General features: G+C 37.1%; 1 protein-coding gene across 3 annotated transcripts; it reads right to left on the minus strand.

Moving 5' to 3' along the window:
* Positions 1-1,607: 1,607 nt before the first annotated feature.
* Positions 1,608-14,483, minus strand: LOC113161659 (beta-1,3-galactosyltransferase 5-like). Of its 3 annotated transcripts, XM_026359404.1 has the most exons (3): positions 10,223-10,399; positions 9,804-9,851; positions 1,608-4,694 (listed from the first exon to the last, which is right to left on the minus strand). In XM_026359404.1, exon 3 carries the CDS (start codon positions 4,687-4,689, stop codon positions 3,685-3,687), a length of 1,005 nt encoding a protein of 334 aa, XP_026215189.1. In that variant the 5' UTR covers positions 4,690-4,694; positions 9,804-9,851; positions 10,223-10,399; the 3' UTR covers positions 1,608-3,684. The 3 variants fall into 3 exon arrangements, with proteins under 3 accessions (XP_026215189.1, XP_026215188.1, XP_026215186.1); XM_026359403.1 differs by lacking the exons at positions 9,804-9,851; positions 10,223-10,399 and adding an exon at positions 14,301-14,483; XM_026359401.1 differs by lacking the exon at positions 9,804-9,851 and having other exon boundaries at positions 10,223-10,397.
* Between the last annotated feature and the right edge of the window lie 459 nt (positions 14,484-14,942).

Below are 14,942 nucleotides of genomic sequence, written 5' to 3' on the forward strand. Positions count from 1 at the left end.
GACAGGGATCGTGAGAACCTGAGTGGCAGGGGTCCTTGCGTATAAGGGGAACTTGGCAAAATGTAAAGAGCAGGAAAAAACAGCATTGTTCATGGGTGTCATCGGTGGGACATAGTGGAAGAGAAGACTGGACACCTCTTTTGACAGCTATTACAGTCATTGCCAGTGGAGCATCCTCGTGTTTTTACTTCTGGATTTAATGTCTGAGAAGTTTTTCCCCTGTTTTTACGTCACGTTACAGTACATATACAATATTACCAGATTCAGTGTTTTATCTAGGTTTAAATTTCAAAACCAGAACTGGAACAAGCAGGGCATCTGTATTACTTTTTTCATCCCCCCACACGTCTTCTTTCTTTCATCACGCTGTTCTGGTCTCTCTCTCGGTTAATCAAACGATACCTCTCCCTCTTTCTCCTTCTGTCCTTTATCTCTAACTGCAGCTTCCCTCATGTGATTATTTATGGCCTGGTGAATGCACAGACACAGTATGAAACGCAGAGCTTGGCCTCTAGCCTGTGTCTGCTAACCTTAAATCACCACTTTGTCTGGCTTACTTTCACATTAATGGTTTGTTCATGGTGTGTGTGTGATGGAGAAAGTGTCCACGTATAAAACAGTTCTTCTTTGTTCTGAAGATAGTGAATCACTCCAAAATAAAAGTTTTGAATTAGTGTCTTTGAAAACAAATTAAAATTTAGTTTACTGAAATAGGTTTCAGTGAACTTCAACCTTGACCGTAACTTTAAACCCCTCCTTTACAACCCTGGTAAAATTATCCACACCACATTACTTGACATTTACCATGCACCTCGAGAGCCTTTCAGTTTAGGAACCAGCCATGAACCCGAAGCACCAAGATGTTTGCAATATCAGAAAATATGTCGAACAAGTACTTTGACATGACAACGAGGAGTTTGACATGCCTGTATCTAAAGTCCGTAGAATCTAAAATGTTCAGGCCCTCACTCCTCTTTGAAAAACAAAATTGAGTGTCCATCTTTTGTTTTAGGTTAAAACAAGAGTTAAATGTCTGCTACATGCTCCACTATATTTTCTTGACCAGTTGTGGCCAAAACATCAATCACATTGTGGAAACTTAGTGTGGGTTCATCGTTCTGACAGAATATTACAGGATGAGACTGTTGATGCAAAAGATAATCTGTGTCTTTGTTCTTATGTTAGCAATTTTATTGATAAATATGAAAAAATGTCAAAACATTGCAAGGTACCATTGACCAAACCACACCAAATCTACACCAAGGAGAAATACACACTTGTTAACTTACATTTTCATACATCAACCAAAACAATAAAATCCCCACCAGTCCGGGTCAGACACCTGCCTTCCAGAACCTAGAGTCCAGATGTGGATATTCCACCAAGCAGGATTATTGGATCACTTCCCAAATAGCACACAACAACTCATCTGAACATTTATTCATACACAGCAATAATCAGTACTTAGGACTTATTGACCCAGATTACATTCACTGTTAGTTTTACAAATTCAAACGTTAAAAACTATAACTAAACATCTCTCACACATGACCTGAGGATCCAGCTTCCTAGAATATTCCTGAGAAACCTGTGTTTCTAAATAAATATCCAATCACTTGGATTGTATATTCAGTAGATAACCCCCACACAAAAAGGCACAGAGGTCATTTAAATATACAAATATAAATGTTGCTGAGCTACCAGCAAACTGCTGCAATTAGAGTTCAGCTGCTTGTTTAATTATATGTTCACCATTCCTCTGGAGGCAAATGACAGGTACTACATGAGTAAAAAATATATTGTCTTGACCAACAAAGTAGCAGAATCACCTAATGCAGTTCATCGCACATTCAATCATCCTGTTTATGACATTTAATTTGTGGGGGACTTCATCTGTGCAAGCTGCTTCAAATTGCTTTACAATCCCAGTCAATTTCTCAATAATAAAACATTAGATCATACATATTTTTGCACAATGTCCATCATGTTACAACTTCAGATTTCTAATATGAATGGTAAGATGGTATAATTGTATAATTTGTCCTATTCTTCCCCTATGAATAAATTATACTGAAAGTTTTATTTCAGTAATGTTCAAGTATATTTCCCAAGTATACTGTACTTCATGTACTTCACTTCAAGTATACTAGTGGGCTTTGACATTTGCCATTAGTTGACAAATGATATATATTACTAGCCTCTTTTTAGTTGATTACAGCATAGGTTTGAGTACAGTAGTGTTGCTTAATTTTCCATACTTTTAATTTTTTGTCTTACCACTGTGATGTAGCTTAGCTGTGAGTATCATAACTATGTGTTGACTTCTTACCCTTCTTACTAATGGTTTAAAATAGATAACAAAACAATTAATTACCTACACCTAATATTTCACAAATTATTGTCAAAGTCAAGCCAATGTCCACATACTGTACATACCCATAGGCACATGTTGTACACACTTATGGTTCTTGTTGCTTTAATGTATTATTCCTCTTAGTATTTTTATTATTTTTAATTTCTTATTTATCTTAAATCTTTGCTACTTTTAGCATTCGGATATGTACTTGTACTTTACTGTTGCACCAATGCGTGGACAAATAAAGTTTTTTTTATCTTATCTTAAAGTATACATTTGTTCGAAGATAAGATAAGTGCGTAAAAAGTAAACTGAAAATTTACTTACTTATCTTTAGTGCAAAAAAAGTAGGCTATTCTAATTTTACAATTAAATATCTTTATTTTTCATAGGGGTTCTCTTCATGACGACGTCTATAATCAGGTTTCAGAATGAAACAGACTCCTATTACGGCCGGATACTGTCATTAAATCACATTATCAACTGGTTGTAGATTTAACTATAGAGACAGTGGCTCAGTTAACTGCAGTAGTGAATTACACTGTTTACACGTTCTAACCTGAGGTCTACAAGAAGGGGGAAATATGTTTTACCAACACCATCTATAATACAATTAAGGCTCAAGATTAAAAAAAAAAAACTTTTTTTAAGACGCCAAAGCATGAAACAACTTCTATCCAGCACCTCAGATTTGACTGTGATGGAGCTGCTCATAATTTTTCTGAATGAAGAGGACAATTTCAGAGGTTTTTCTACATAAGAGGCCAATTATAATTATATATTGGTTTTTGTTCGGTGGTTCTGGTCATTCACTTATCTCTATGGCGAGCAGAGGATTCTGGAAATTGTGGTGACTGTTGTTGAATCAGATCAGATGCTTTAATGACTATCAGAGGAGATCAGCATTACTCAACTGTACTAATTAAATGAGTATTGAGTTATAAAAGAACCCACCCTTGCTTTTGTGCTTTACTAGCAAGTGAATCTGGCAAATGTTTTTATTCCTGCCAACATGGCAGGGTTTCTATAGGAGCATGTTATGTGTTCATTTATGTAACATTTTGTTTTCTAGTTATATGTATTATAGCTTAGACACATTATAGCGTTACTGTCTATTGTACCACAGAACTCCACATGTATAAAATCACTATTCAAGTTTATTATAAAAGTTTATTATATCATCCATTTAACCTAACTGTGTGTGAGCTGATGCAGCTCAGAGAGTTTACCTAAGCTAATTTAAAAGCACATTTGATAGCAAAAAGGTTTTGAGTTAAAACATTTGCTGTTGTCAGACACATATTAACCTGATTAAAACCTGATGAATCTCAGCATTTAGCGTCTGGCTGTCTGCTCCTTTCCCAGTAACTCGTCATCTGTGGGATGCTTGTTGTAGTCACAGCGATCACTTTTGAAAGGCTGCAGCTGCTCAGAGGATGTTTGGGGTCAACAATAAACATGGTGTCTTCAGGAGGGTCGGTGGGGGAAACGCCCAGGCGTTTTAGGCACATACCCAGGTAGGCATCTTCAATGTAGAGGGGTTTAATCTGAGGTGAGATTTTTATAATCTTTGCAGGCAGGTCCAGGGACATGACGTAGGACATGCCAAGAGGATAGGGTGGGTACTCTGGCTCAGCAAACACATGAGTTGGAATGTAGAACTTGTTGAGGGGGTTTCTTAAAACTGGGCTGTGCCACCACACCAAACCGGTCATGTAGTTTTGCTTGGCCGTGCTGGGATCCAGCAACAGTTTGACCAAATTCGGGACATGGAGCAGCATATCTGAATCAATCTTTATGACGTAGGAAGCCTTAACACAGTGAAGAGCTAGCCACTCTAGCATGACCATAGTCTTAATTGTCAAATTGCGGTAGCTGTCCCGGAAGTTACTCTGTATCAGGTCGTGGTGCTGCTGGTTTTCCTGTTTAAGCTTCTCCTGCTGCTGCTCAGCATCAGCTCCTCCAGGTAGGCCCACAATGAAAACAGTTTCGACCATCTGACCCAGAACCGATTTCTCATTGCCCCACGTCTTCCGGATGGAGTCTCTTGCTGCTGCGTTACTGGGTGCAACCGGAACCATCAGAATCAGAAAAGGAGTCGTGGTCCTACATGTTGGTGTGTCATCCATAATGAATTTGTAGTTTCGTGGATATGCCACATGATACGGTCCAGGATCCTCCCATTGTGGTTCTGATTTGGATAATAATAACACTGCTTTTTGACCTGAAGCATACCAGCTACTCAATCTCCAGTGAAAGTTGAGATACAGGAAGAAGGCCACCACTACTCCCACGACGCAGAAAAAGATGAGTCTGATGTGCATGTTCTCCATTAAAACTGCACAGAAGAGAGACATATCAACATGTTGTCAACATATATCATATGTTACAATAACTGTTTTTGTTACTCAGCAGGCATATGTTCTAAAACCCTGCGGGCCTTCCAGACATAGTATTGTGCCCAACTCAAACAAGCCTAACATTCCTACATATTAGAATGCATGTTGGCACAGGTTTTATTCTATGCTTTAAAAATGTTTTCATACTAGGTCCAACACAATCCCCTTATTTGGATTTACTATTTTACTAACCACTTTGAGAGACCTGCTTGGACAGCAGTAAATGATGGCGGTACCACAGGTTTTCACTGTGTTATCCGAGGACAGCTTGACACATGGCCAGGAGGAACACGGAAGCAAACCACCAGTCTTGAGATAAACAACAGCCACCCTATTATTAATACGGATAATGCACCAAAAAAAAAAAAAAACGTCACCTGGATAAGTAAGATAACTACTGCATGGATAATTATTTTTCCACTGGCAACAAGTTATTTAACCCTAACTGATACAACCATGTCTGAAGACACATCCTATGGTTGTGGAAAAGTTTCAGAAGGGTCAAATATGTCTATGTTAGAATAAAGCAAAGAAAACATCTAAGGACATTGATGAAACTACTAAAACTGGGTTAAGAACTGTCCAATGGAAGAAGGTCATGTGGTCTGATGAGTCCAGATTTAGCCTGTTCCAGAGTGATGGCACATCAGGGTAAGAGGAGAGGTGGGCGAAGAGATGCACCCATCATGCCTATTGCATACTGTACAAGCCTGTGTAGGCAGTGCTATGATCTGGGGTTGCTGCAGTTGATCAAGTCTAGGTTCAGCAAAGTTATGTGTCTAAAGAATGAGGTCAGCCGACGACCTGAATATACTGAATGAACCGGTTATTACATCATTGTTTTTTTCTTCCCTGATGACACAGGCTCTAATTGTAAAAGAGTGGTTCCGGAAGCATAATACATCATTTTCCCACATGGATTGGCCACCACAGAGTCCAGAACTTAACCCCATTTGGGAATATGGATCGTTTTTTTCATGTACACTTTACTCCATAAGAGAGTTTTTCAGTAAGAAAAACAGAACTTTTGAAATGTTAACTCAAAACACAAGTAGTTGTAAAACAAATATAAGCGCCTACAGAGCATTTCATACCCAGCCTAACCTGCAAATGGCAATATAACATCGAACAAGTGGATGTCAAGAGCTAAATGCCAAGCTTGTCACACCTTAAATACTGAAGCACTCAGCAAGTATCTCATCTCTCTACAATTGTTGTTCTTTTTTCAGTCAGAAGAAGTACCTAATTGGAGTAGTTCATACTGAGTAAATGAGCGATGGTAAAAATAAATGTAAAACCATCATGTTCTGTCAATAAAAACTCTAAATTTTAAGTTGAATTAGCTTTAGAGTATAAAACATAGAAACAAGAATAAGACATTTAATACTTGCTGATTCCACAGAATCCCTGAATGAGAATTTACAGTGTTTTGTTAATTAACTGAATCAGCCCCCAGATGAACTTAAACTACTCCTTTAAAATACAAAATGTACCTAAATCATCTCAGATATGTCAAAGTATATGATTTTCCTGATGTAGCAAACGTCAGTTTCTTGCTACATCTTAGAATGTAGATTTGTTTATACAGAGGTTTGGCACAGGCCACCTGTTGCATATACATATACTAAATATATACCATGAGTTATGAGTTAGTTTTATAGTATTTTTTTATATTTAAGCATGTCAAGTTCAAGAATTTACCTAAAATGGAACAAATGTAAGTTGCAAAGATGCAGATGTTAAAACAAGTTACTGAGAAATAATGTACATGTCAGTTATTAAAACAACTGATTCTCTTCAGTAATCAAGTCATGAGTTAACTTTATGCTTTCCTAGAGTAATGGAAGTAAATTAAGTAGCTACAAAATGTAGTTCAACTGCTGGTTTATTTATACAGTATGTTCACCCCTGCCCTGTTTCTTATAAGGTGAGGGTTTAACTAGCTGAAATATTTATATCTTGACTAACAACACAATCTACGCCTCCCATCTACCCATTAGCCACAAAACCATTCAATAAAGGTTGTGCAACCACAGGTTGCATAACCAGGTTCAGTGGTACCTACGTGAACTTATTCACGTAGGTATAAGTTACAGTTATTAGTCACCGTCACACTAAACCTGAATGAGAAAAAAAATTTCTTATGGACCTTGCTACATTTTATTCTCTATCATTATTATTGCTATAATTGTAACTAGGGGACCACAGACATGACCTATACTGTGTTTTGGAGTGTGTCATGAAAATTACCTTACATTGCATGCAAATATTACAGGTCATCTTCCTTTGCTCAAATAAATAGTATATTCAGTTGGTGTTAATGTCTGTTTTACCTGATTACTTTTAGGGTCATAATAACACAAATTGTATTGCAATAATTTAATAATTTAATCCAGTGTATAATAAAAATAAATACATCAAGACACTTTATATAGGAAGATTAAGACCATATAATTATACACAAAACCCAACAAATTCCCAAAATATATGGGGACTGTTGGGTTTTCTCATAAATGTAACTTTTAGGAAGCTTTGTAACACAACAATAACCCCACCTTTTGCCCCCAGATAAACTTAAACTAATTATTTGAAATGCAAAATATATCCTAATCATCAAGTATATTATTTACCTGTCATGGCAAATGTTTTTATATATTTCTTTTTTTTTTTTTTTTTTTACTTACGCATGTAAAGTTCAATAATTTACCTAAAATGGAACAAATGTATGTTGCAAGGTGCCAGATGTAAAAAAAAGAGAAATAATTAAATATTAATTAAAGTTATTAAAAGAACTGATTCTCCTCAGTAATCAAATTATGAGTTAACCTTTTGCTTTCCTAGAGTAAGGAAAGTAAATTAAGCTTTGAATGGCTCCTACAGAGGTCATGACTTGAGATTTGTCTGTATGAAAGCAGTGTTAGTTTAGACTGTGCTACCTCACCCTCTTTGTAAACAGTAGTGCACTACAGGAATTAGTGCAATAAAATAAAGTCAAGAAAGTCAGTGAACAAAGGTGGAGCAACAGTTTTTGGAAGTTTACCACTTATTTTGTTTCTTTTCAGGTCATTCACTGCACTTCACAGCAATATGGTGCTTGACCTTCAACAACCCAGAACAATGGGGGTGTTTTAAGACTTTTGATTAGTAGTGTACAAGCATGTAAAGACATTTTACAGCTTTACAGTTTATCACAACTCTGACTGGCCACATACAGTAAATCCTTATTAAAAAAGTTTTTTTTTAACATCTGCATCTTTTTTTCTGACCGTAACAGTGTTTGAAATATCAAAAGATTAAAGCAAATGCAGTTTTCATTTATCGAGTGTCTGAAATGCAAGTTTGAGTTGAAAGAAAGTCAAGATACATCATAATTTGACCAATTAACTGTGACATTTAATATGATTATCTTGTCATATTAAGGGAAATTTGTCCGCAGGAGCGCGCACAGCTTATCAAGCATATGACAAGGTAGGGAATCTTAACAAACATAAAGACACAATAATGTGTCGTCTTCGTGTCTTGAAGAACACATCACAGTTAAGATCGAGGACTGCTTAAAGGCCTTTTTTTCATGACATTGCGTACCTGTGACTGTTACTAGGAACCATCAAATTTTACATAGAAATACCATCCACAGGGATATATTTAATGTACAGTGTTTGCACTTTATGACTGTTTGAGACAGTGTTTTTTGATTTTTCATTTTAAATTGCAAAACAAATAAACAAAAGATTCACGGATTTAACTGAACTACAATCATCCTTATCTTCTTCTTGCTTGCATACATTAAACTAAACACGTATAACCAGCCAAAGGACTCAGAACACTCCAACTTTCTAGTGCTGTTCATATTTAAGCACACAAAGCGCATGTCATATACATGAAATAATACACTATTCAAATAAATACTGTATTATAAATATGGTCAGGACAACTATAGGTGAACAACTGCTGTGACTGAGACTGTATTTCACACAAAGACGTCACCGACAAGGATGAACAGTAACCTGGTAATGTTTAAATACAGATACACTTGATGTTTATTTATTATTCCATTTGTTCACTTATTGAATTATTTTTATGTTTCCATCTGGGTATAGGATAAATTATATAATTATCACACTTGATGATGACACAATTAATCCCTAATTCACACCACAAAGAAGGTTATATATGCTCCCATGACCTTTTTAGACTGCATTCTTTGTAAACAAACCACTATAAAGTAAATATTGATGTTATAAATTAAGAATTTGACATCTGTTTTGTGTTTTAAAGACATTAGGTTTAGTAGGTAATTAATTGTTATAAGTACATTATAGTCAGAAAGAGAAGCAGTCAGTAAGCAGAGCCCTTCAGTGGCTTGTTAATGTGACATATTATATAATAACTGTGCTATCGTCAAGTACATGTCTGGTTTTTATCAGCAGAAACCAAGACTGGTCAGACGGTACCCCTCAGGATATTTTCTAAATTAAATGTGTTGCTTAGTTATTTGTAAGGCAACCACTGTGGTCACATGAGACGTTTTACGCATGTCAAATCTAAACAGACATTTAAACCCTAAATACATTTTAATAAACTAAAAAGTGGGCCAATTCAGTCCCAAAAAGTGATCAAAATCTACGTTTATAAATATACTACAAGTGCATTGCCATTGGTGTGTTTGCTAGTAGGCTGCATGTTAATATAATGTTTGTAATAAAAAGTGTCGTCTGCTAATTGATTTCTTAAAATATTCACATTGCTTCTTCATAAACAGCTTCCTGCTTTCTTATTCCCACCTTAAAAAATTTAAATATCCTGTTGGTAATTAAGAACATTTGAAATACAGTTTTCACCGAATCAGCATAATTTAAATAAGAAGAAAACAGGAAAAGCAGGTTGAGTGTTTGAGCTTCACGACCACCACCGAAGAATGAGGAACCAGTAGGCCTAAGACTCTTATTTCTGTTCTCACATTAACCTCAAATTGGTTACTATAAGGTGAAATGATCCATTCAAACTTAAAAGGGAAATCCAAATAGAAAATTAAATAATGATAATACCGTGTCATATGTTTAACGCTGCGTCCTCACACCGACTTCTACTGCTGTCTGTCAGAAAAGCTCAAATTAAATATGATCCAGGTTCAAAACACCGTTTAAAAGCACTTATGAACAGACTGCATGGTCAGGTAACCCCAGTAAAGATGATTATGTCTCTTTATTAACTCTCTGGTTAACGGATTAGTGAAGCGCTGCAGTTGGCGGAAGTGGACACAAATGACACGCAGATAAAACCTCTGAAATTTAATCTTTGCAGATCATTTGCTTCAGGTGTCGACGTCTTATCGTCCCCTGAACTAAATAATGTGCTGATTTCCCTCAGCCTTTATGAAGAGCGGTAGTATTTAAACGACTGTGAGGTCACTATGTCTCCAAACACACGTCGCCCTCTGCCCCAGAGTTTTTCCTTCTTAACTCACCTTCGACTTGTTCTCGTCCTAAAACTCCAGACAAACCAGTGGCCACATTACCACAGGTATGATCCCCGACGCATCCCAGATAAGTTGGCAGCTTCTGATCAGCTCACCTTCACATCACACTGAACACCGCCCACATAAACCTGTCAACACCTCTGTGCTCAGCCAATCCGCCGTGCTCCTGGGTCACCAAGCAAATGAACGTATGGTCCATAGATCGTTTATTTAGATCCAAAACAATCAACCAACATCAAAACACGACATCGGAAGATGTTAACTTGGGCTGAGCAAAAATAATATGAAGGTTAATATTTCAGAAAACAATCAACAGAGGTTAGTCGCAGACCTAACTGCTTTAATTGTCACCATTGTACACACATATAGAGACAAAGTAAAGTTCTCATTTGGACCATAAATAACTGCTTTATAAATTCTAGTTATAAGACATTTGGTTGCTTACAGCCTGAAGTTAGTGGTATTGTTGTTAGTTGGCCTTTTCAAGGCTCCGCTTGGACATTGCAAAACCTTTGCCACATATTTCCATAAATGAAAGTAATCATTTGGATTTATGACATCTGACCTTCAGTATGTCCTTCACATTAGATCTCCAATTTCCAACCCAGTCTCAAACCATTACACAGAATGTAGTCTATTAATTGGTGCGCACTGACACAAGTTTTTTGGTGACTGACTCATTTATTTCAGTTGGATTTGTCTTTCACCCAACCCAATTACACGATAATATTAATAGAGAGGTTTCTAGAAATAGCTTATTAAATTACTACTTAAGAGTTAAAAGTCTGTCGATTTTAAAAGAAAGGCATTTTATGGCTACATGAGACCATCTGCTGCTCCATATATAAGACATCTTTGGACGTTTTTACTGTTGTGGGATGTTTTCCCCACTAGATGTCACACTGTGTTCAAAGTAAACTACTTCCTACAAATTACCACAGGATAATTAATTCTAACATAAATAAACACAATTGGTGCCATTGGTGTGTTTGCTAGTAGGCTGCATGTTAATATAATGTTTGTAATAAAAAGTGTCGTCTGCTAATTGATTTCTTAAAATGTTCTCGTTGCTTCTTCATAAACAGCTTCCTGCTTTCTTATTCCCAACTTAAAAAATTAAAAATCATTTATCCTGTTGGTTATTTTAGAACATTTTAAATGACATGCAGGTAAAACCTCTGAAATTGAAGCTTTGCAGAAGATTTGCTTCAGGTTTCGACGTCTTATCATCCCCTGAACTAAATAATGTGCTGATTTCTAAAAAATAGTTTTCAACTGAAATGACCCAACTTCCAACTAAACTATGTCTGATAAGAAAACAAACTTCATAACAATTATTGTTGAACCTGGTTGCTATACTACTCCCAACCCCAAATATATTCAATGACAAATTAAACTGCCACAAGAAATTAAATATAAGCATTTAATAAAACAGAGGCAAATAAAGTTTTAATAAAAATTTAAAAAAAAAAAGCTGCTTTAACACCTTTAAAAACTGAGTTTTTCCTGATATTTAACAGGTGAACATACTGTATGTGTATAAAGTTCTGCTGATTGTTGATTCCTGCTACTAAATATTCACGTTGGCAGCAGCTGCACTCTTGTTGTGCACTGGTTAAAAAAAATACAGTATTCAAAGAAATATTGCAGCTTTTATAAAATGTGTAAAGACTGAGACGTGTGACCTTGCGATGTCACAGACACAGACAAACAGTAAGGTGATCGTGTTTGAATCACTATAGTAGCAGCCTAGTAGCAGAACTAGGTCAACATTTCTTTGAAATGTATTTTTACACTGTTCTGAGTCGTTGTGCTCTAATGTCTAGAAGTTACTTACTTTTCTGTGCTGTCAGTTGTTTATTAGTCTATTGTGTAGTACTACTGAGTAAGTACTCCATATCTGAACTGCTGCTTATTTTACAATGTTGTACTTTTTATAATCTGTGAAATACTAGTTTTCCTTTTTTAGATTTTTATGGTACTTATTGTACTTTTGTTACCTTTTATACCGACTGAAGAGGCCGTTCCACATTGTGTAGGTACAGTACCTTGCAACAGAGTTTATGCTGTGCTGACTGTGTTTTTTGTGGTGCACCTCTCTTGCAGTAAGCCAAAGATCATGTATGCGTACAGAAGCATCAATCTGGACAATCACACTGATCTGTTGTGGGTTTGACACCTTGCAGCCCGTGACCCTATTTAAAACCTGCATTCTCACAACACGAGGGGGACATTTTCCTCTAGAGATCATCACAGACTAATATAACAAAGTTTACTGGAGCTATCGTTTTCTTCTTCAGGTCCTTCTGGCTAGGCCTGCAGATACAGATCTCATATGTGCAAATACTAGTGTGCGCGGCTCACAAGCATCCACATTATATGCTCACATCTACATATTCAATTGGTAAAGGGACCTCCTACTTCCCTGTTCCTACATCTTGTAATAACATTTAAAAATTCTAATAAAGTAGTGTTGTTGGAAGTCATGTAACAGGCCAGTCACATGTCAAATCTAAACATTTAAACCCTAAATACATTTTAATAAACTAAAAAGTGGGCCAATTCAGTCCCAACAAGTGATCAAAATCTACATTTATAAATATACTACAAGTGCATTGCCATTGGTGTGTTTGCTAGTAGGCTGTATGTTAATATAATGTTTGTAATAAAAAGTGTCGTCTGCTAATTGATTTCTTAAAATATTCACATTGCTTCTTCATAAACAGCTTCCTGCTTTCTTATTCCCAACTTAAAAAAATTTAAATATCCTGTTGGTAATGAAGAACATTTGAAATACAGTTTTCACCGAAACGCAGCATAATTTAAATAAGAAGAAAACAGGAAAAGCAGGTTGAGTGTTTGAGCTTCACGACCACCACCGAAGGAATGAGGAACCAGTAGGCCTAAGACTCTTATTTCTGTTCTCACATTAACCTCAAATTGGTTACTATAAGGTGAAATGATCCATTCAAACTTAAAAGGGAAATCCAAATAGAAAATTAAATAATGATAATACCGTGTCATATGTTTAACGCTGCGTCCTCACACCGACTTCTACTGCTGTCTGTCAGAAAAGCTCAAATTAAATATGATCCAGGTTCAAAACACCGTTTAAAAGCACTTATGAACAGACTGCATGGTCAGGTAACCACAGTAAAGATGATTATGTCTCTTTATTAACTCTCTGGTTTAGTACGGATTAGTGAAGCGCTGCAGTTGGCGGAAGTGGACACAAATGACACGCAGATAAAACCTCTGAAATTTAATCTTTGCAGATCATTTGCTTCAGGTGTCGACGTCTTATCGTCCCCTGAACTAAATAATGTGCTGATTTCCCTCAGCCTTTATGAAGAGCGGTAGTATTTAAACGACTGTGAGGTCACTATGTCTCCAAACACACGTCGCCCTCTGCCCCAGAGTTTTTCCTTCTTAACTGTCATGGTTTCAGCCTGGCATCAGGCCAAGCTGAGGATTTCCCTCACTGCTCCACCTCACTCTCCCTCTGCTCTTGCCAATCAGCGGCATATTGGACTCACCTGTGTTCCCCTCACACTACTTAAACTCTCCTCAGACCTTCCTCCCCTGTCAGATCGTCGTCATTTCCCCCCTCTTGTTTCCAGCGTCGTTTTCCCCAACCTGTCTCCAGCCTGTGGTTCCTTGCCTGTGTTCCTGCCTGTTGCTTTCCCTGACTGTTGCCCAACCTTGCCTGCTCCTGCTCACTCCTCCTCAGCCCTGTCTGCCTTCCCCCCTGGACTCTGGATTTTGGACTCTCTTGACTTGTTTTCCCCTCCTGAATCTTTGGACTTTGTTACCCTGTTTCAGTGAGTGTTTTCCTGCCATCGTGCAGTGGTTTTTGGTTTTGTACTTTGGAGTCTTGTTTTGTTACTTTGTTCCCAGTCGCACTGATGGTTTTCTGTTGTTACTTTGTCCTCGTGTTTTCCCTGTTTTTGTAGTGTCTGTTGACACCCACCTTAGTTTCCCTTGTTTTGGTACTTTTTGCTAATAAATCCTGTTTAAGTTAATTCCTGCCTCGTCCCCCTCCCCTTAAACCGTGACATTAACTCACCTTCGACTTGTTCTCGTCCTAAAACTCCAGACAAACCAGTGGCCACATTACTACAGGTATGATCCCCGACGCATCCCAGGTAAGTTGGCAGCTTCTGATCAGCTCACCTTCACATCACACTGAACACCGCCCACATAAACCTGTCAACACCTCTGTGCTCAGCCAATCCGCCGTGCTCCTGGGTCACCAAGCAAATTAACGTATGGTCCATAGATCGTTTATTTAGATCCAAAACAATCAACCAACATCAAAACACGACATCGGAAGATGTTAACTTGGGCTGAGCAAAAATAATATGAAGGTTAATATTTCAGAAAACAATCAACAGAGGTTAGTCGCAGACCTAACTGCTTTAATTGTCACCATTGTACACACATATAGAGACAAAGTAAAGTTCTCATTTGGACCAAAAATAACTGCTTTATAAATTCTAGTTATAAGACATTTGGTTGCTTACAGCCTGAAGTTAGTGGTATTGTTGTTAGTTGGCCTTTTCAAGGCTCTGCTTGGACATTGCAAAACCTTTGCCACATATTTCCATAAATGAAAGTAATTATTTGGATTTATGACATCTGACCTTCAGTATGTCCTTCACATTAGATCTCCAATTTCCAACCCAGTCTCAAACCATTACACAAAATG

The sequence above is a fragment of the Anabas testudineus genome, chromosome 1 (assembly GCF_900324465.2).
Source record: "Anabas testudineus chromosome 1, fAnaTes1.2, whole genome shotgun sequence".
Taxonomy (NCBI): Eukaryota; Metazoa; Chordata; class Actinopteri; order Anabantiformes; family Anabantidae; genus Anabas; species Anabas testudineus.

What these genes read in the sequence shown, in the direction of transcription:
- LOC113161659 (XM_026359403.1), bottom strand. Translation starts at nt 4,689, where the DNA reads ATGGAGAACATGCACATCAGACTCATCTTTTTCTGCGTCGTGGGAGTA.